The sequence below is a fragment of the Eretmochelys imbricata genome, chromosome 1, assembly GCF_965152235.1.
Source record: "Eretmochelys imbricata isolate rEreImb1 chromosome 1, rEreImb1.hap1, whole genome shotgun sequence".
Classification (NCBI taxonomy): domain Eukaryota; kingdom Metazoa; phylum Chordata; order Testudines; family Cheloniidae; genus Eretmochelys; species Eretmochelys imbricata.
Genome location: NC_135572.1, coordinates 9,710,571 through 9,731,798, shown reverse-complemented (window position 1 = coordinate 9,731,798; position 21,228 = coordinate 9,710,571). Strand labels below are relative to the sequence as shown.

Sequence of the window (21,228 nt, the reverse complement as noted above, 5' to 3'; positions counted from 1 at the left end):
GGTTTGGGGTGTAGGAGGGTGCTCTGGGCTGGGACCGAGCGGTTTGGAGGGCAGGACGGGGATCAGGGCTGGGGCAGGGGTGCGGGAAGGGGTGCAGGTTCCGGCTGCGGGTGCGGGCTCTGGGGTGAGGCTGGGGATGAGAGGTTTGGGGTGCAGGAGGGTGCTCCGGGCTGAGATCAAGGAGTTTGGAGAGCAGGAGGGGGATCAGGGCTGGGGCAGGGGAGTGGGGAGAGGCTCGGGGTGCAGGCTCCGAGTGGCGCTTACCTCAAGCGGCTCCCGGAAGCAGTAGCATGTCCCTTCTCCGGCTTCTCCGCGGAAGCACAGCCAGGCGGCTCTGCACGCTGCCCCATCCGCAGGCACCGCCCCTGCAGCTTCCATTGGAGCACGCAGGAGCCAGAGCAGGGCCATGCTGCGGCTTCCAGGAGCTGCATGGTGCAGCCCCGACCCTACACTCTGGCTGGAGCAGGGCTGAGCTGTGTGGTCTGACCGCCAACCCAGCGCCCCGGCCGGAGCGGGGCTGAGCCGCGTGGTGCAGCCCCCGACCCTGCTCTGCAGCGGGAGCTCGTGGGCTGCCTTAAAATGGCTCTGGCCCGCGGGCCGTAGTTTGCCCACCCTTGGGCTAGGTGGTGAGTCGAGTCTTTTCCACTTACACTGTTTGCTCAACAGTTCACTGGAGAGTCCTTTGTTGGGCTCATGTCGCCAAAGATCAACAAGCAGGCTGATTAACGAGCAGAATATTTTTATTCAAGCGAATTCCGAAGCTGAGCCCAAACTGGCAACAGATTTGCCATCAACGCATGGAGGTACTTGAGCAGGCAGTTACTAGCGTGGCACGCCCAGCCACAGTGCGTGCCGGTAACTAACTGGACGTGCCATTGGCCAGTTGGCACCGAGGGTATTTACACACGTTGGAACGCCTGGAGGTACAAAAACCTGGCCTCAGATTTGCAGGAGGGGCGAGAGTCCGGGCAGGAGATGGAGGCGGAGCATTTGCAGAGTCTCCTGGGAGCTCTGCTGCTGTTTTCATTCCCGGGCTGGCACCCCGCCCCCCTTTCTCCTATTTCCCTCCACGAGCTCTCCCTTCTCTGACCCAGGGATGAAGTGAGGTGGTAGTTTATTGGGATCTCACCTCTTTCCTGGCCACCAGCATGTTCTCCCTATACCAGGGGTGGCCAACCTGGGGCTCCAGAAGTGAATATGCGGCTCCTTGTCTAGGCACCGACGCGCCAATGGGCCTGGGGGGGGAACTCACTGCTCACCCCCGGGCTCTGCCCCAGGCCCTGTCCCCACTCCACCCCTTCCCGCCCCCTCCCCTGAGCCTGCTGTGCCCTCGCTCCTCCACCTCCCTCCCAGAGCCTCCTGCACGCCACAAAACAGCTGATCGGGAGGTGCAGGGAGGGAGGGGGAGGCACTGATCAGCAGGGCTGCCGGTGGGTGGGAGGTGCTGGGAGCAGGTGGGGAAGCTGACGGGGGGCTGCTGACATATTACTGAGGCTCTTTGGCAATGTACATTGGTAAATTCTGGCTCCTTCTCAGGCTCAGGCTGGCCACCCCTGACCTACAGCTAACCACATGGGCTTGAGGTAGGGGGGCTGGCTTGTCTGTGCCTCTGGTCTCCTTAGTCTGCACACACCCTCCAGAGGACGCTTGACTCAGCTGCTTCCTGGTTGAGTTTCTGGATCCCCTCTGAACGCCGTATGGGTCTGTCAATGACTGGGGGTGCGGGGGGCGGGGCCTGTTTTCACGGTAAGAGCCTAGCTAAATCTAACACGTTTTCCGGCTGGAGTGGGAAGTGGGAAGAAGTCACAGCACGCGCGGGAGGGCTACGTTCTCAGCGCAAAGCGCGCCCCTCCCCTTTAGCACTGGATCTTCCTCACAGCCCGGGTGAATTTCTTCAGCTCCCTCTCCCCTCGCTGCCACCTCCTTACCCAGGAGATGACCAAGCGGCCAGCCACCTTGTGGCCCATGGCCAGGACCACAGTGCCCTGGCCACGGAGTTCTTCGCAGGCGCAGGTCTCGCCGTGCGTCAGCCACAGGACCGGCTTCTTCAGCTCTTCTTCCGACCAGCCTCCCTGCTTGTAGAGGGTCCGGCTCTTGAGCTCCGGGGTCACTTTCAAGTCTCCGTCCGTGCTGGACAGCGCTTTGATGCTCATTTTCAAGGCTGCGGGAGAGAGGGAGTCAGTGGGCATTGAACAAAACGCAGGGAAACAAAGGGGGTACTCAGCCAAATGGAAGCTGCTCAAAGGAATGACAAAAACTCATCTGTGGAACCTGCTGCTGCAGGAAAGTACAGCGGCAGCCAGCGCAGTGAGAATTTCTGAAGGATTAGACGTTACTGAGAGGAGTGTCTGACTCTGCAGTGACATGAGCTTAGGATATAACTGTAAGGGCAACTGTTGCTGGTCCATTTAATGAAGCAGGGCTCAGCTGTCCTGTTCCAGTCCAGATGTGCCCAGCTGGACTAATGAAGAGGGCAGGGTGGCACCTGGGGGCTATATGAGGCCTCATCGAGAGCTGCTAGAGACAGAAGGTGGGTCCTGGGAGAGGGTGGAGGAAGGACAGCAGCAGAGGGAGATGCCCGCTGGCTCTAAGCCAGAGAGCTGGAACCAAGGACCAGAGAAGGCTGGAGACAGGGGAGCGGCAGATGGGATTACCCACTGGGATCTCCTTGCTGGGCAGCTGGGTGCCAGAGGAACCCTGGGAGGCTCCCAGCAGAGAAGCTGTGGGGGTTCCCGCTGGGAAGAGCGGGGCTGTGCTCCAGAAGGAAGGGCTGGGGTGGCTGTCCCAGCAGAGGAGCACTGTTAAAGAGTCCAGTGGAAGACAGCAGGATGGAGAAGGAAGCTGGGTTTTAAAGCCCACCTGCCCGGGGGGTGACATGGATGATGCTGGCTGTGGACTTAGGCACTGCCTTTTGCTAATAACCCATGATGGACCATCGGGCAGGCTTGTACTGAAGTTACTGGGATCCAAGAGGGAAACTGAGGCGAGGGGCCACTTGCAGAGCTGCCCTGAGGCCATGGGGCGGTGCCCAGGAGGAGGCCACTCGTTTACAGCGACCCTCCCGCGTGCCTCTGGGCGTAACGTCACCACGGACAGGGATCAGGAAGGAGCTTTTCCCCACCTCTGGTAGAAACGCAGAATCAGGTGCACGGGGGGGATGACGATGACCCATCTGGCCCTGGTTAAGGCTGGGGACCAGCTGCTGCTCGAGGCAGACACTGGTCTGTTCCAGGAGGGGACAAGTCATTTTTTGCCCCGCGCTCCCAGCAGTCCCCTCTCCTCTCGGCTGACGAGTCTGATTTTCCAGCTGACAGCTGCTGGGGAGCCCTGACGCTTTCGACTCACCAAAATCTTGGCTGCAGAAGTTTTCCAGGAACTCCTTTTCGCTGTGCCCTCGGCTGATACAGGCTGCGCACACTACGTCTGGCAGGGAAAGAAACAGCTGCATTGAGAACTGCGAGCAAGGAACCCTCGGTGACGGCACAACCCTGCTCAGGGCTGAAGAACGTTTCTTTGGTTTTACAGAGAGCAGAAATCACGCATCTGCCTCTCCTGGAAGACTCTGTGGATGACTGGAGAGCTGGTCTCTGTGCAATTCAACCTGACTGACTGAGGTGCAAAGGGATTTTAACTCAGATTTTGTAAAGCTTTTTTTCTTAATTTTGGTTTTTGCGAACCACCAGGGCTGGATTGACCTTTCGGGGGCCCTGTCAGCCCGGACCGTGGCCACGCCCCATGCTCTGCCTCAAGGCCCCGCCCCTGCTCAGCCTCTTCCCCTGAGGCCCCGCCCGCTGCTCGCACGGGGAAGAGGGGGCAGAGCGGAGCAGGCAGGGGTTGGGGCGGAGGGGAAAGAGAGGAGCGCGTGGGGGGGGGAGGCAGGGAAGGGGCGGAGAGGAGAGACGGGGGCGGAGCCTCAGGAAGAAGAGGCTGAGCATGGGCGGGGCCTCAGGGCGGAGCACAGGCGGAGCGGTGGGCGTGGCTACAGTCCGGCACTGATGCCATTGTAAACCCGCTTTTGCTAACACCTAATTGTAGGGTGACCAGATAGCAACTGTGAAAAAACGGAACAAGGGGTGGGGGGTAATAGGCGCCTATATAAGAAAAAGTCCCAAAAAACGGGATTGTCCCTTTAAAAACGGGACATCTGCTCACCCTACTTAAGTGTCTCACCTGCCTGAAAACACTTGCAGGAAACCTCTGTTTGTTAAGGATCCAGCACCTCGGGGCTCTCAGACACAGCTTGAGAAAGCTCACAAGCCACATTCCTGAGCCCTTCGGTAAGTTTTCCAGCAAAACCAGAATTGACGTTCCTGATATTTTAAGGTAAAACACAAAGAGAGAAATCAATCGTTTTAAAAGCCACCTTTCAGGCCTCCTTCATACATCCCAGAGAAACAAAAACTGGCATCAATAAACCAAGCTTTTCCTTTTCTTGGTCACCCGTCACTGAATTAAGCCTGGAAACACTGGAGTTCAGAGTTGGGAGGAAAGCTACGAGAACGAGTCATGCTCTGAAAAACACCCCTCCCAGTGTAGACTGTTCAGCTTCTCAGTGAGAGGCTTGATATGCGCGACAGCTGTGAGTATCAGTCGCAGATCCATTGGGGACATCTCTCAGCAAGGCCTGGGGGATTTCAAATAAGGCTTGCCAGGCCAGGTGGCCTTTTCATCCTCAGCAGGCCGCTCACTTAGGAGAAGGAAAACTCCGATTTCAAACCAGAGGGTCAGGTGTGGCCAGATGACCTGTAGTTTTGGAGGAAGGCTATAAGAGTCGCCAGCCCCGAACAGGGAAATGTGAGGGGAAGAGGAATGAGAAGGTAGACGGGTGAGTTGATCGTGGTCTGTAAGTACCTACATGCGGAGAAGACTGCCCATGCGAGAGGACTCTTTAATCTAGGAAAGCTACAACAGAGCCCATGGCTGGACGCTGAAGACAGCAACGGTCAAACTGGAAAGTAGACGCAGATTTTTAACCGTGAGGGTCATTAACTCTTGGAACCGCTTTCCAAGGGACGGGGTCCATTCTTGGAGCTGTCACATTGAGCCTACAAGTTAAGCTCTCATTCAACTGCAAGGTATTTGGTTCTACAGAGGAACCACTGGAGGAAAGTCCACAGCCTGCATTAGGCAGGAGCTGAGACTGGATCCCGGGTAACCTTAAAATCTATAATCTACTCTGGCGACGAGAGCTATATAAATATCTAGACCGAGAGACCAGGGCATGTCTTACAGACGCTGTATATTGCCAGGCCACTGCACTCTGTCTGGCCCCTGGCGTTTGGAGATCGACTTAATCAAATACTTGAACTTTTGGGGGGGCCGTGGAGGGGAAGTTACATGATACACAAGCATGCAAACAGCTGCAGGCTGCACAGTTAAACAAGAACAGGCATCCAGCGACCCTGAACCGGAGCCAGAGCTTGATTATGATGACCTGATGTTGAACCTCTGGTTCCTTTGCCAGGATCTCCGGGCTCAACACCAAGTGCCACCTGGCTGCTTGGCCTCACCTTCCTTCGCGAGCTGGAGTCTGTCGTCTGGGCCGGCCGGCGGGATGCACAGTTCGTTCCCCCGAGGGAACCTGCTGCAGTTGAACATCGCTGGCCAGGGGAAGCCAAAGGCAGCCATGACAGGGGTGCAGCCGTCTCTCACCGCCTCGCAGAGGGACCTGCAAGGGTAGATGGGATCCTCCAGGTCGCTGATGCACACGGGGGCGAAGAGGGAGCACAGGAATTTCTTGGTGTCCCCATGGCACTGCTTGGTGAGCAGCGGTACCCAGGAGGCGGCTTGCTGCAGAGCTTCCTTCATGCTCTCGTGGCCCAGCAGGTTGGGCAGCCGCATCTCATTGTACCCGACCCCGTGGCAGAGGGTCATGCTGCTGGGGATGGGCTTGCAGCTGCTCCGCTGGGAGCTGAGCCGGGCCAGCTGGTAGGTGAAAGGAGCAGCCAGGGAAGGGGAACGCCATGCCCACGCCAAGAGGACGAGGAGCAGCAGGACATCCATCGGGAGCCGGGACGGGGACTCTGCAGGAGCAAGAGGAGGCCTCGTCACTGAGGACAATTGCAGTTCGCTGGAGCTGCTAAATCTGGGCGGGAAGTGAGATGGGACCGTCCTTCCTAGAGCCCCAGCCCCAGCTTGGGTCACTAGTGGCCCAAAGTGACAACCGTTGTGCGAAATGGGTCGGGAGGCCTCAGTCCAGCCTGGTGCCCATCCCCACAACCAGCTCCCTCCAGCCCCCCCACTGCTGGCAATCACAGCTGAGCAGGCAAGGCTAGAATAGTGACTCCGCCCCCTTCCTCCCCAGAGGTCAGAGGTGAGGTACGTACAGCGCCTAGCGCAGGGGGGTCCTGGCCTGGGGCTGGGATTCCAGGCATGACTGCAATACAAATAGTAACAATAGGCAGGACAAACCTAGGGGAAGCTTGTCCTAGATACTAAGGGTGAAATCCTGGCCCCGACTGAAGTCTACGGGGGTTTTGCTGTTGACTTCAGTGGAGCCAGGATTTCACCCCTGCTGCTGTCATGGGTGGGGAGTATGTCAATCATACACCACCTCCAGTAACTCATGGCATTATGGAAGCTCCCACAGCCTCCTGCACTAGCGTGGAGGTGCTGGCGGGGCAGGTCAGTGGGAAAGCAGTTTGTTTCATCAACACTTTTAACTTTGCTCCCCACTGAAATGCAGTCACCTCTGGGGTGGAACACGCCAGCCGTTTATCAGCAGAGACTGGCACTACACAGACATTCAGGAAAGGAAGGGAAGAGTAGCCCTGTATCCACATGAACCTGCCAGGAGCACCCGGAGACTAAATTCAATCACCCAAATTGCAATCGGGTCAGGACCCCTGGACTTAACCGCCCTGAGTCTTGCAAAAAATGTTCTGGGACTTTTAACCACCATCAGTGGTCGCCAGGAGCTCAGTTTTACTGCCCATCCCATGCTGCCAATATCACAGCTCCTCCTAGCCCCCCTCCACACCCTGCTTGAGCCCTGACTCCGAGGGTCATCTCCTGACCCACCAGACCGACTGGCTGCCGCAGGTTGGTGGTTCTCGCTGCTGCATGTGAAGCAAATCTCCCCTCACAGAGGCCTTGTCTGTGCTAGGAAAAGGAACACACGTCCTCAGCCAAGGGCAGCCGCTCTGGTGCTCCCCAGGGCGCAAGTGAGCCCCAGCTGCACCAGGGCTGGGACAGAGGCGCTTGCCTCCTAGGCGAGGCCGAAGGGAACCGGTTCCCCAGCCAACCTGGGCTCCCTGGGCTGTGCAGCAACATGCTCTGACAAGGACCTCGCTCCCTCTCCCTGCTCCTCACCGCCCTCCCTCCCGCCCGCCCACAGAACGGCCCCTCTCTTTGTTCAGCTCCTTTCAACCAGGAACGATGCAGGCGTGAAAGAGGGAGAGCATCAACGACCATGTGGACTCCCAGGGTCTGATCCTAGCTCTGCCACCGACTCCCTGTGAGACCGTGGGCATGGCCCTGCCCCTCCCTGTGACTCGGTTTCCCCCTCTATAACAAGGGGGAAATTATACTGGCACAGGGAGAAACAACCCCCCTCACACACCTCCCTCCCTGTAGGGTGACCAGACAGGAAGTGTGAAAAATTGGGACCGGGGGTGGGGGGTAATAGGTGCCTATATAAGAAAAAGAACCAAAAATCGGGACTGTCCCTATAAAATCGGGACATCTGGTCACCCTACCTCTCTGGGGAGCTGCGAGCATTAACTAGCTCATGTTTGTAAAGAGCGCTGGGATCCTCGGGTAAAGTGGCTGGAGAAGGGCCACTTACTATTGTTCTGAGCAGGACAAAAATCCAAGGGCCACTTACTATTGTTCTGAGCAGGACAAAAATCCCGCCTCGGGTAAAGTGGCTGGAGAAGGGCCACTTACTATTGTTCTGAGCAGGACAAAAATCCAAGGGCCACTTACTATTGTTCTGAGCAGGACAAAAATCCCGCCTCCCAGCTTTTCGCTTCTCCTAGCCCTATTCTATTCTCAGCTTCCACAGTTGATTCCCCAGGGGGATTGTTTCCCTGTGGAGAGCAATGCACCTTGTCTGGCTTCTTGATCTCCCCTCTCCCCTCCTCCCCAGCATCAACCTCCCGGCCTGGACCCCTTGGCCCTGTTCCCTTCTGGAGGTTTCACGCATGCAGCAAAAAGAAACTAACCCAAGGCAAAGCCGTTTCCAGCCCTCACGGTACCTTCTCTGCTGGGATCCAGGCAAGACAATCTGGAAGCGGATCGGCACCGTTAGCCTCTTGCTTTAGATCCTTCCCCTCCTGGACTTGCAGGGCTGTAAGTTCTAAGTGCCTCCTGCAGGAATTCTGACCCTCTTATAAGAACCACAAACCCTTACCTGGGAGCTCCGGCTGGCTTTGTGAGCCTGAAACCAGGATGTTTATCCTCGGAAAATTATAGGTTTCGGGAACAGGAGCGTAGACCACAGGGATGTGTTTGGTCATGACCACACAAGTGCATGTATTTAACTGCAGGAAATCCAAGGCCTAGGAAGGGGCTGTAAAATCCTGCCATGTAATTATACCTCTTTTCTCTAGCACAATAAAATCAGAGCTTCGGGCGCTGCTTTCTCCAAGCCACCCACCTGCCTCGTTGCTCCAGCCGCCCTGGCGAAGAGCCACCGAGACGTTCGTTGGTCCCAATGTGAAAACCAAACCCTTATCTTCTCAAGCACCAGCGAGGGGGGGGAGGTTACTGCCATCCAGAGCTGCAAAGAGAGGCCAGAAAACAACCAAACACCCAACAGCAGCAAAGAAATGGATCAAGATGAATTGTTTGTCGGGGGGGGGAGGGGAGTGTGGATTTTTATAGACTGGTTTGTAAGCAAGTAGCCACAAGGAAGTTCAAAACCAACTGTTGGTGGTGACCCCCGAGGCTGCCGAGGTATCTATGATAATATATTTTGCATTTCTACTGCAGTGATCTCCAAGCACTTTAAAAATAAAAAGGGAGTCGGAATCACCCCTGGGAAGGGGTCACACCACTGAGGTCAGTGGCTCTCCACCAGGGGATGAATTTGGCCCATTAAGGGACACAGGCAAAGAAGAGAGGATGGGCTTGTCATGAAGTCACTGGATTGAGAGGAAGTCTGGGCTCCGTTCCTGGCTCTGCCAGAGGTCTCCCTGGGTGACCTTGAGCTAGTCACTTTGTCGCGCCGTGCCTCGGTTTCCCCATCTGCCAAGTGGGGCTACTCCTCTTCCTCACAGGGACGTTGAGCAGGTCAATCTATACACAGTGGGGAGGAGCTCAGAATGTCAGCCAATGGGGATCTTTTTTGCAGATTTGCTGGAATGTGATTCATTTATGGGCTCGGAATTAGGCAACAGAATTCAGTCATTTCTAATATTTCACTGATTTCTAGAAGCAATAGAGTAGACACTCTACAGTTCTACAACTACAGTGATAAACTTTACAGAGATCCTCTGGAGTAACAACTCCAGGAACTTTACTGTTGTCACTGGGCTGGAACTATCTGAAACTCGGATCCTACTGCTCCAACAGCCTGGTCCCCTCCCACTTGATCTAAAGGAGAATCTCCGTCACTTGCTTGCGGTATACATGCAGTATACAAGTCGAGCAGTTCCGATGCTATTCGATAGAGGGCAGTGTTGATGCATACACCCTAGGCCAGGGGTGGGCAAACTTTTTGGCCCGAGGGCCACATCTAGGTATGGAAATTGTATGGTGGGCCATGAATGCTCATGAAATTGGGGGTTGGGATGAGGGCTCCGGGGTGGGCTTGGGGTGCAGGAGGGTGCTCCGGGCTGGGACCGAGGGGTTCGGAGGACAGGAGGGGGATCAGGGCTGGGGTAGGGGGTTGGGGCTGAGGGGGAGGCTCCAGGTGGCACTTACCTCAAGCAGCTCCCAGAAGCAGTGGCATGTCCCCCCTCCGGCTCCTACATGGAGGTGCGGCCAGGCAGCTCTGCGCACTGCCCTGTCTGCAGGCACCGCCCCAGTAGCTCCCATTGGCTGCGGTTCCCGGCCAATGGGAGCTGCAGGGCGGCACTTGGGGCAGGGGCAGCATGCGGAGCCCCCTGGTTGCCCCTATGCATAGGAACTGGAGGGGGGACATGCTGCTGCTTCCAGGAGCCGTGTGGAGCTGGGCAAGCCCCTGACCCCGCTCCCTTCCTGGAGCACCAGAGCGGGGTAAGCCCCTGACCCTGCTCCCCAGCAGGAGCTCAAGGGCCGGATTAAAATGTCTGGAGGGCTGGATGCGGCCCCCGGGCCGTAGTTTGCCCACCCCTGCCCTAGGCAGTTCATTACAAGAGTAATGTCCCCAGTGAGCAGAAAGGGCCCTTAAAAGAGCCCAGCAATGCTAGGTCGACCAAGAGACTCCAATGAGTAAAGCTCCATTTGTTTCTCCCTGTGCCTGCAACAAACAGCCTCATTCTCTTCCTTCCGGCCACTAACTCCCCTTCTTCCCCTGCCTCAGCAGCTTCTCATTTAATCCTGATAGTAGTTTAAACGGCAAAAGAAAAGGAACTTGTCGGAATGGAATTGCTTGGGCTCAAAGGACTATAAGACCAGCGGGAGGTTTGGAAAACCAGCTGTGGAGGGAGACTAAAGGAGATTAATCTAATTGGTTTATCGATGGGAAGGCTATGAGGTCATTTAATCCTGCTCCGGAAGTACCCCCGTGGGAAGGAGCTGTCTGATGCCAGAGGGCTCCTTACTTTGCCTGATAAAGGTGTATCAGATCCACTGAAGTCAGCCGGAGGCAGACTGGAAATCAGGAGCGTGTTTTGAATGGGGAGGATAATTAACCACGGGAGCAGATTGCCATGGGATGCGGGCAGCTCTCCATCACTTGGGACTTTAGTCAGGGCTGCCTGGCTCTTTCTTCAAGGGCCGCTCTCATTCAGCTACAGGTTACTGGGTGGAAGGCAGGCGTCACCGGCTGACACTGTCTGGTCTGGGCTGTGCAGAGGGTCAGGCTAGATCTGGCCGTAACACTCAGCTTGTGTGCAGCTGCCTCCTTTCCCATCTCCCTGACAGGTGTGTCACGTGGTTAGATTGTTTAAGCTCTTCAGGGCAGGGACCATGCCTCCAGTGCACGAACCCCATAGCACCAGGAGATCTGCCTGTGCCTGCTCTCCGCCCACTAGGACCAGCAGAATGCACACAGGGCTCCGAAAAGGCCTCTCTCTCCTAACCTGCAGCCTCCCCAGCTCTTCCTATCCTGCCTGCCCATCTGCGGCCCCCCTTGCTACTCCAGACTCTGACTCCCCACCCCCAGTTCTGCCACGGCACCTCAATCCTGACTCAACCCCTAGCTGGGAACCTGTCCTGATCTGAGCCTCCCCATTACACAGTCATTCAGGGACAGACGGGGACCAGCATCCCTGCGGGAAAGACGTTCAATTGCCCAGAGATTTCATTTACTGGGAATTTAACCAGGACGACTGAGCCTGGCTGTGCCGAGCCAACCAGACCAGCGCACTGAATCCTGCCGCCACCAGAGAGAAGGGGAAGTTTTAGCAACATTGTGCCCCTGCCCCCGTGACTGGGAACACCCCAGGGGTCAGAGTAAGTGGCTCCAGGACAGAAAAGGAAGTTGACAGAAAGGGCTGCTGGAGGAATAGGTCTGAACAATCCAGCTATAGAATTTGTCATGAACTTGAGCCAAGCCATCAATTACACTCCCCTCCCCGCTAGGCATCGTGAAACTGAAATTCCAGGTGGAGGAGAGCTTTCCCTCCTCCAAATCACAGTCCTTGAGACCCACTTGGGAAACAGGGAGAGCCCTTGGGTAACCGCTTTGGACAATCACAGACATTAGAGACAGAATGGGACTAGCAGGTCACCCAGGGTAGCCACGAGGGGGCCAGGAATAGCTCTCTGCAGTCTGTTTAACAAGGGATGGGGGGTTGCATTGCTGGGTAAAAAATCCATCTGCCTCTTTAGGGTGTGTCCTTCTAGAAGGATTCATGGCCCTGTGGGTGAGCCACCGAGTCAGGAGATCTGCATTTGGTGCCAGGCTCTGACACTGATGCACTGTGTTGCCTCGGGCAAGTCATCTGAGGCCACATTTTCAGAAGCGGCCATTGATTTGGGGAGCCCAGCGTGAGACGCTTTGGGCCTAGTTTTCAGAGGGAGTTTAGTCTCCATGGCCCCTTCAGACATTGGCCTCAGCACAAGGCTGCCAGCTACAGAGCCTAACTTGCACACACACAAACTGGGGGGTGCCCCTGCAAACAATAAACCCCTTTGTCTGCTCAGGTGCAGGATCTTTGTGTGGGGAAATCACACCGCAGCTTTCTCAAACAGCCCGCACTTTGGTTCCAGTTCTGCTCCTGCTGGCATCAGCAAACCCCCTGTGGCTCCTTCTGTCGTTTACTCCATCCCCAGGAAGTAAAGACCCTCCGGCTGGAACCTAGTTGACCATCTCATTGGCAGGGCCTGAGCCAGACCAGATTCCAGTTCCCGCTCCCATAGCTGTTAGAGCTCTCCCAGACTAGTAGGACTCAAAGCTTGCTAGCTGCCACATCAGCTCTGCGGATGTGACTTGTAGACACACGAGAAGATGCCATTTTCTGACCACCACTGCCCAGCCTCGGGCAACTGTGACAGCAAGTGACCGTCTGGAACCGCCTCTGATTATCATAACAATGCACAACTACTGAGGTAACTGCAGTACAAGGTGGTCAGCTGACTGCATGCACGTAGCGTTGGAGAACAGAACTCGCAACCTTCGGCGCCGAGATTGTCGGATTCGTTGCAGTCTCCCGTTTCACCGCAGCCAGTAGAGGGGATGGGCATGCCCAAAGAGGTCTGTTGAGTGCCATCCAGGAGAGGGCAGTGTGCCCTCTCAGCGTACGCACCTGCCCACCCATATACATCTGACACTAGAATCCTGATCCAAACAACCTCACTGCAAAACTAATAATGCTCAAAAACGGAGATTAACTCCCGATGAGCAGGGTGCAGCTTCCTGGGAAAGACAGATGAACATTAAGTAGCTAGAGTGCTGCAGATCCCCACACAGCACAGTAACATAACTCTAGGAGATTATTCTGTGACCGTGAAATACTCAAAGCATCGTCAGGACTTCGCCTGTTACAAGCTGAAAATAGAAATCAAGAGACTCAGCCCACGTGGAAGCCCAAAGAGGACCAGCTCTGTAGCTCATGTGATGGAAGAGAGATTAAAACTGAAACTCATTTTCTACTCGACTGTTCAAAATATGAAGCAAGAGGGGAAAGCAGCTTCCTCAAATCCTCTCAGAAAAGGCTAAAAAGCCAGGAAGAAAAATGGAACTGAGTTTGGTTAGGAGAAGTGAAAGAGACAGAAAGATAGCCTCGTAATATGCCTACTATCAGATTGGAAATGAACGGCAATGAATGGACACGTGATACAGAGTCTCAGTGTCACTCTGATGCTGAATCCTAGGCTGGCACCTCACGGCACTTCACTTCATTTTGGCAATTTCATCCCTAACCATAGGAATGCATCCGATGAAGCGAGCTCTAGCTCACAAAAGCTTATGCTCAAATAAATTGGTTAGTCTCTAAGGTGCCACAAGTACTCCTTTTCTTTTTGTAGGAGTAAATACACCAGAGAGATGAATACCAGGAAGGGAAGGGAGTTATTTCAGTTAAGTGCCAATGTAGACACAAGAGCAAACAGATACAAACTGGCCATCGACAAGTTTAGGCTTAAAATTAGATGAAGGTTTCTACGCATCAGAGGAGGGAAGTTCTGGAACAGCCTTCCAAAGGGGGGGGGGGGCAAAAAACCTAACTGGCTTTAAGACTGAGCTTGATAAGTTTATGGAGGGAATGGTGTGATGGGACTGCCTACAATGGCACGTGGCCCACCGACGACCACTAGCAGCAAATATCCCCAATAGTTGGAGATGGGACACTAGATGGGGAGTTCTCCCAGTTACCACAGAGAATTCTTTCCCAGGTGTCTGGCTGGTGGATCTTGCCCACATGCTCAGGGTCTGATTGCCACATTTGGGGTCAGGAATTGTCCCCCCATGTCAGATCGGCAGAGACCCTGGGGTTTTTCTTGCCTTCCTCTGCAGGATGAGGCACAGGTCACTTGCAGTTTTAAACTAGTGTAAATGGTGGATTCTCTGTAACTTGAAGTCTTTAAACCATGATTTGAAGACATCAGTAACTCAGCCAGAGGTTCGGGGTCTATTACAGGAGTGGGTGGGTGAGATTCTGTGGCCTGCAACGTGCAGGAGGTCAGACTAGATGATCATGTTGGCCCCTTCTGGCCTTAGTCTATGAGTCCATGCTGGAGCTGGATGAATAAGCTGTGTTGAGTAACTTTCCCAAGCTGCTCGTATAACACAGGCCACTCAACAAAGTTCAAACTCTCCCCTGTTCTGGGATTTGGTTTATTAACAAGGAAATGAAAAATAACAAAATATATAGCTCAGCTCAAACTTTTCCCTCACCTGGCATGCTCTTACTGTTCCTCCTGCTGCATTGCTCAGCCCACACCTTTGGTTCTCTCTCTAGAGAGCCACACCCACTTCCTGCATGTCCTGATGAAGTAACCAGTCACCAGACCCTACTTGATCCTACTGGGAAAGGGTTAACCTTTGCTGACAGGATGGAGTGTGCCTTGTGCCTACACCCAAGAGTGCTGTGATCCGTTATCAGCTGGGAAACTTGCATTGAGCCACCATCATCCATCAGTGCAGGTGCAGTCCACTGTGTGGCAAACTGTCCTCCTCCCACTGGTGTCCCACGGCGCACTGCACAAGTGGCCTGTCTGGCCATCTTTCTGCATGTCGCTGCCCAAGTGTCAACATAGCTGAAAGCTCTGGACAGGTAGCGCTGCAAAAAGCATGGGGCTCTGTTATAAATCGTCTTCAGAGCAGGCCGTTTCATCTGGAGACGGAGCTTCCCCAGCCACGCCAGTGAATATTCCCCATAACCCACCTCGCTCAAAGGGCTTGGTGACCCTTTTGTGAATGAACTAGCTCGAGGATACTTGTTTTAATTATTCACCCAGCTCAGCTCATCCCACCAACAAGGCTGGTGGAGTCGGACGTACATTCCATCTCGTAGCTGACCGTCATGTGAACACAAACCATCGCATTGCTCGGGTTACGAAGAAAAAGGGAAGCGTGCATATAAATCCTAGGGCCACCGCAGGTCAGGTTCTGTGCGCCAGGTCTGCAACAGGTAACACGGTCCAACGAGAGAGGCATTGACGGTGACTCCACGGTTCCCGTTGCACTGAGATTCGCACTTAAAACAGGACCGCGGTCCCTCTGTCACAACACATGTTCACGAGTGGGCTTAAATCTCCGCATTTCCCACCTAGGGGACATGTGAATTTTCTATCCTGTTTTACGACTTATATTTTGACTCTTTAGCAGAGGAACGTTTTAAAACCATCCAAAACGTGGCTCTGTCTGGCTCCCTCCCGCTAAGCGGCTATAGAGGGCCAAATCCATTGGCACGGCACCAACGTACACCAGCTGAGCAGCTGGGCCCCATTATACTAACAGCTCATAGGTAAGGGAATGGCTCCGTGTTTTTACGGAAGCACCAAAAGTGCTGTTTCCCTTGTGCCTGAGTTTTTATCTCCAGGAAAAGAAACTGGAAGCGCGCAGATCCCTCAGCTGCCTCCCTTACCGATCACGGCTCCCCTGCCTCCCGAACTCTCCTCCCTAGCTCCTGGCTATAGACCTCGCAGCAGCTCACCCTAGCGACCTCCAGACTCCCCCCTTCCCGCTAGCTCCAGCAGCCTTGGCAGCTGAGTCCTTGGCGGGCCTTTTTGTCAGGCTGGGATCCACCCTCTGGCAAAGGACAGGAGTTTCCTCGGAGCAAAGCAACAGGTCTCTGCCAACTTGGACCGCGACCCTGCCCATCTCTAGGACTGCAATAATTAACACCCCCGGCCCCCTGCAAATATCACAGAAAAAGGAAGGAGGCTGCAGGATAACCCGAGTCCACCATGCCTTTTGGCGGTTTGGTGTGGTTCTAGAGGGCTCCGGCCACAGGTCTTTGTGGGAGCCGTTATTCATGGCTGTGAGCGGAGCAAGGAAGTAATGTTTGTGCCAACCTGCACCCTCCCCACCATAATTACAGCCGATTAATGGTCACTTGACCCTTATCTACCCCCCACCCCACCCAAGGGACCACGTGGAAGTGAGAGGCAGCCACTGCTGGCCTTCCCTGCTGCCTGCTTCAGGAGCCGCAGGGGGTGGCGGGGGGAAGAAGACTGGAGGGGGCTCTGTAGGAGAAGCCTGGCTCTCTGCCTGCGCCAGAGACCCGCAGTCGGGGAGACAGCAGGGGCAGGGCTGGGGGAGTTGTTGGGGGGGGGGCAGCAGGACCCATGTCTGAGCTGGGGACAGCTGGGGGGGGGGTGTTTCAGATCCTGTGTCCAAGCCGGGGAAAGATATGGGGGGGTCTGGGGTCCAGTCCCTGTGACAAAGATGGAGGGGTCTGGTCCCTGTGTCTGAGATGGCAGGAAACAGGGGGTTCAGTCCTCACGTCTGAGCAAGCGGGATATGGGCGGGTCTGGCTCCATGATGCAGGGTTCAGTCCCTGTGTCTGAGACAGCGGGAGATGGGGGGGTCCAGTCCCCATGTCTGCAATGGGGGGTTCAGTCCCTGCGTCTGAGCGGCTTGGGGGATGGGGAGATCTGATCCCCATGGCCGAGTCGGGGACGACAGTCCCCATGGCTGAGATGGGGAGTCCTGGCCCCATGTCTGCGATGGGGGGATGGGTGGTGTGGGCCCCGTGTCGGGGATGGGGGGGTCAGAACAGCGGGGGGGGAGCTTGGGCCCCCTATCTGGGGTGTGGGCCTGGGCCCCCTATCAGGGGTGTGTGGGGGGTCCGGGCCCTGTGGCGGGGAGGAGGGGTCAGAAGGGCAATGGCGGGGGGGGACCGGGGCCCCGTGTCAGGGATGGGGGGGGTCGGAACGGTGGAGGAGGCCCGGGCCCTGTGTCGGGGATGGGGGGGGTCGGAAGGGCGGGGGGGTCTGGGCCCGTGTCGGGGATGTGGGGGGGACGGAACAGCGGGGGGGGGCCCCGGGCCCCGTGTCGGGGATGTGGGGGGGACGGAAGGGCGGGGGAGGGGGGGTCTGGGCCCATGTCGGGGATTGGGGGGGGTTGGAAGGGCGGGGGGATCTGGGCCCGTGTCGGGGATGGGGGGGTCGGAAGGGCGGGGGAGGGGGGGTCTGGGCCCATGTGGAGGATCGGAATGGAGGGGGGGGTCTGGGCCTGTGTCGGGGATGTGGGGGGGACGGAACAGCGGGGGGAGGGGGGGTCTGGGCCCATGTCGGGGATTGGGGGGGTCGGAAGGGCGGGGGGTGGTTTGGGCCCGTGTCGGGGATGTGGGGGGTGGGAAGGGCGGGGGGGGCCCGGGCCCCGTGTCGGGGATGTGGGGGGGTCGGAAGGGCGGGGGGAGGGGAGCCCGGGCCCCGTGTCGGGGATGGGGGGGGTCGGAAAGGCGGGGGGGGGGAGGGGAGGTTCTTTGGTCCCCGGCCGGTGTCTCAATTCCCCCGTCACGCGCTGCGGTTACGCTCTTCTCTGAGCGCCGATTGGTTCCCCATCCTCGCCTGACGTCAGGGAGCCGCTGTCTCCAGGCTCCGCCCCGTCGCTGCGGCCCTCCCCCCTGTCCCGTGAGTGTCACTCGGCGCTTGATTGGCTCGCCCTCGTCACGTGCGCCGGGGGCCCCAGGTCCGCGCTCGCCATTGGCGCTCCGAGTCACGTGTCCGGAAGCGGCGAACGGGAAGGGCGAGTGAGTGGCTGCCCCCCTCCCTACCCGCAGGGTTGTTTGTTGGCTGGAGGGGCGGGCGCCGTTGCTGCTCATGTGATCGGCGCGGCAGGGCCCGAGCCGGACACCGTACCGCGTCCCTCCCCTTCCCCTCCCCTCCCCGCCGACCGGCCCCGCCGCGCCCGGCCATGGGGTGCTGCTACAGCAGCGAGAACGAGGCCACCGACCAGGTGAGGGGCGGCGGGGGAGGCCTGGCTGCCCAGGAGAGAGGGCCGCGGGTAGGGTGTGTGGAGGGCGGTCCCGGGGAGGGGCCAAGTGGGGGTCTTTGGGAGGCGGGAGGGGCTAGGTGGGGGGGGGGTCCCGGGCAGGGGGTCACTGTGGGGAGGGGCTAGGTGGGGGTATGGGGGGGTCCCTGGGAGGCAGGAGGGGCTAGGTGGGGGGGGTCCAGGGCAGGGGGTCACTGTGGGGAGGGGCTAAGTGTGGGTGTTGGGGGGGTCCCTGGGAGGCAGGAGGGGCTAGGTGGGGGGGTCCCGGGCAGGGGGTCACTGTGCGGAGGGGCTAGGTGGGGGTATGGGGGGGTCCCTGGGAGGCAGGAGGGGCTAGGTGGGAGAGTCCAGGGCAGGGGGTCACTGTGGGGAGGGGCTAGGTGGGGGTATGGGGGGGTCCCTGGGAGGCGGGAGGGGCTAGGTGGGGGGGTCCCGGGCAGGGGGTCACTGTGCGGAGGGGCTAGGTGGGGGTATGGGGGGCGTCCCTGGGAGGCAGGAGGGGCTAGGTGGGGGGGGTCCAGGGCAGGGGGTCACTGTGGGGAGGGGCTAGGTGGGGGTGTTGGGGGGTCTCTGGGAGGCAGGAGGGGCTAGGTGGGGGGGTCCAGGGCAGGTGGTCACTGTGGGGAGGGGCTAAGTGTGGGTGTTGGGGGGGGTCTCTGGGAGGCAGGAGGGGCTAGGTTGGGGGATCTAGGAGTGGGCTCACTGAGGGGTCTTTGGGCAGGTTCAGGGTGTCAGGAGAAGCAGAGCTGTGGTGAGGAGGAGGGGAGAGAGCAAGGGGCTGGAGGAGAAGATTGACTAGGGGCCACAGTAGCTAGGGAAGCAAAGGGTCGGAGAAGAGCTGGGGGTAGGGGTGGGGCCTGCTGTGGAAGAAGAGGGCCTGGGGAGAAGGTGAGTGAGGGTTGGGGAGAGGGTGTTCCCTTGCCAGGCTGTGACTCTCCAGAGATGGGGTCGCTCTCCCTGCCCATTGGGAGTCCAAACGGAATTGTGTTTGCTGGCTGGCCTGACCTCTTTCCAGGGGAGGAACCAAGCTGGGGAAGAAGGTCCCAGTGTGTAACAGGGAGTAGGGGATCTGGGAGAGTAGGTATTTCATAGGACGGGGGGAGGAGAAGTTGCTTTCTGTCTGTCCTTTCCCCAGGTGGGTTTGGATGGGGAGGGCATGGGAGTCAGGGTGTCTGTGGGGAGAGGGGTCCATTGGGAATGGTCTGTTACAAACCAGCTGAAGAATTTTGTTCCTGATGAGGATCTGCAACCATCCTTTTGGAAGGTTCCTGGAGTTGGTTCCCCAGCATCTGAACTCAAATGGTCCCTCTGGGGAAGGCAGAGGGCAAAGGCAGGACACTAACTGGTCTGTCCGGTTCCTGGGAAACTTCTTTGGTTCGTGGCCTCCTGGGTGGGGGAGGGAATCTGCCTCTGTCTTATGATTTGGCTTAGATAATGCGTTACCAGTTCCAGGAAATGGGAAGCCAACTCTTTCCAGGGGAAATTACTGCCCTTGGGGCCATTTGTCACCCTGTTTGGACTGGGTTTAATGGCTATCTCCAGCCAGTAGCCATGGGTGTCCAGTAGTACACAGTCTCATACTGGGGATGGGTTGGGAATGAGTTACGGAGCCTTTCTCCTCCAAAATCACTCGTGCAAATTAGCACAGTCAGTCAGGTCCCATCTGGTGGTGGCTGGTTCGTGAGCTATGCAGAAGGTTTAGCAACCACATTTAAATGTCCACTAGACTGCATTTGACCTCCAAAAACCTACCAGCATAATTAATACTGTAACTGTTCCCCTTGCTGCTGGTCTCCGCAGAAAGGCCATAGATAGAATGAACCATGGAAACTGAATTTCCATCTCATGCTCACAGCTGGTTTTCCCAGATTGGAGCTGAGCCAGCTGGCAGGGTTTGGGACTGTGTCCCATGCTGTCTCCATTAGGTGGCTAAAGTGCTGTTCACCTGCCGCTTTTCTCCATCTGGAAATGCACCCCCCATGCACATGAGAGACTTTGGAGGACCCAAACAGCCACTCCAGGGGGTTTATGGCATGTCTCATTCTTTGGCCTGTTCCAAACCATAATGGACAAAATACAGAGATTGAGTCATCAGTGACTCTAGATCCAATGTAACTGGGTACCAGGGTATCCCTTGGGAGTTTCTGTGTTGTTGAAACATTCATCAGTGTATTTTTGTAAGGGGCTGAGGCTAGACACACTTTTGGAAAGAAGTCAGTAAAGATCTCAGAAAATGCTCGGTTTGTGAAGACTGTCTTTTGCCAGAAAGATGATAAAGGAGGGGCCTGGAGGGTGGGGTGAGAAATGGAAGAGATTCCCCACCCTGGAGCTGATTTTTGTTGCCTTCAAAGCCAAGGGCCTCCATCATATTCTTAGGAAATGGGGCCTTACGGACTTGCAGTGAGCTCCCCACTAGGGGATGACTGGAGGGAGGATTTGGGCCAGGAATGAGGGCCAACCCTTGGGACTAGTGAGGGGGTGTGTCAAGACATGGATGGAGCTTGTCCTCATTCCTTGGGCTTTAAAGGACATGGCTGGGTTATTAGGAGTTAAGATTTAACAGTGTGGGCTCAGAATGTGTTTGCTAACCAACACATTCGAGAACTTGCATGGCAGGGCAGGCTTTAACATGTGCTACGGTGATTAAACTGAAGTCTAGGCACTCCTCTAGGCTTCTACTCAACCAGCTTAATGCGTGCTAAGCACAGCTTGCCTTGCCTATGTTAGCATTCTCGAGCGCGCTCGCTAAGACTTTCCACCAACAGCCCTTTAAACCCCAGTCTAGACAGAGCCCTGGCTGCTAATGTAGGGCAAAGAGATTCAGGCCTTGTCCCCACTCAGGTGGTCAGTAACGACGTAGCTACGTAAAAGCCCTGTTGTGGGTGTGTTGTACTAGTGTATGCCCAGAGGTGAGTGAGGCTGTCCCGGTGTGGGAATGAGAACCAGTCATTCTGCCTTCACAAACTTTCGCAACAGTGGACAGGCAGGCGCGACTAAAATGATCTACTGAATTCCACAGTCCTCTTCTGTCTAGCTCTGTCTCATCCCTAATTGCCGTTTATCGGTTCTCAGCCCAGGCGTCGCTACACGCAGCCATCCAGTGGAAGCCAAAAGGTTATGGAGTTGCCGGTAGGACAGCTATTAATAGATGAACTTTAATGAAAGAGTCTCATTCTTGGCCACTGAGTGAGCAGCTGCTCCTCAGGCTTTGATTACTTCCCCAACTGATGCTCCCTGTCCCTGGGCCTTGGGGGTCT

The 21,228-nt window shown here is 56.6% G+C and overlaps 2 protein-coding genes across 2 annotated transcripts in view; one reads left to right on the top strand and one right to left on the bottom strand.

Moving 5' to 3' along the window:
* Positions 1-1,856: 1,856 nt before the first annotated feature.
* Positions 1,857-8,459, bottom strand: LOC144279914 (secreted frizzled-related protein 2-like). The gene is made up of 4 exons (XM_077841620.1): positions 8,354-8,459; positions 5,511-6,023; positions 3,346-3,423; positions 1,857-2,161 (listed from the first exon to the last, which is right to left on the bottom strand). Exons 1-4 carry the CDS (start codon positions 8,457-8,459, stop codon positions 1,857-1,859), a joined length of 1,002 nt encoding a protein of 333 aa, XP_077697746.1.
* Positions 8,460-17,735: 9,276 nt separating this feature from the next.
* LAMTOR1 (late endosomal/lysosomal adaptor, MAPK and MTOR activator 1) overlaps positions 17,736-21,228 on the top strand; it is a 29,130-nt gene continuing 25,637 nt past the window's right edge. The window contains exon 1 of the mRNA XM_077830018.1: positions 17,736-17,935. Coding sequence (XP_077686144.1) covers positions 17,894-17,935 — 42 coding nt within the window. The 5' untranslated portion in view covers positions 17,736-17,893. The remainder of the gene's footprint in view (positions 17,936-21,228) is intronic.

Bases quoted from the DNA above. Each gene is read 5' to 3' on its own strand.
- LOC144279914 (XM_077841620.1), bottom strand. From the start codon at position 8,459: ATGACCAAACACATCCCTGTGGTCTACGCTCCTGTTCCCGAAACCTAT. The intron at 3,424-5,510 runs GTGAGGCCAAGC...TTTCCCTGCCAG, and splicing joins ACTCCAGCTCGCGAAGGAAG to ACGTAGTGTGCGCAGCCTGT. The intron at 2,162-3,345 runs GTGAGTCGAAAG...TCTCTCCCGCAG, and splicing joins CTTCTGCAGCCAAGATTTTG to CCTTGAAAATGAGCATCAAA.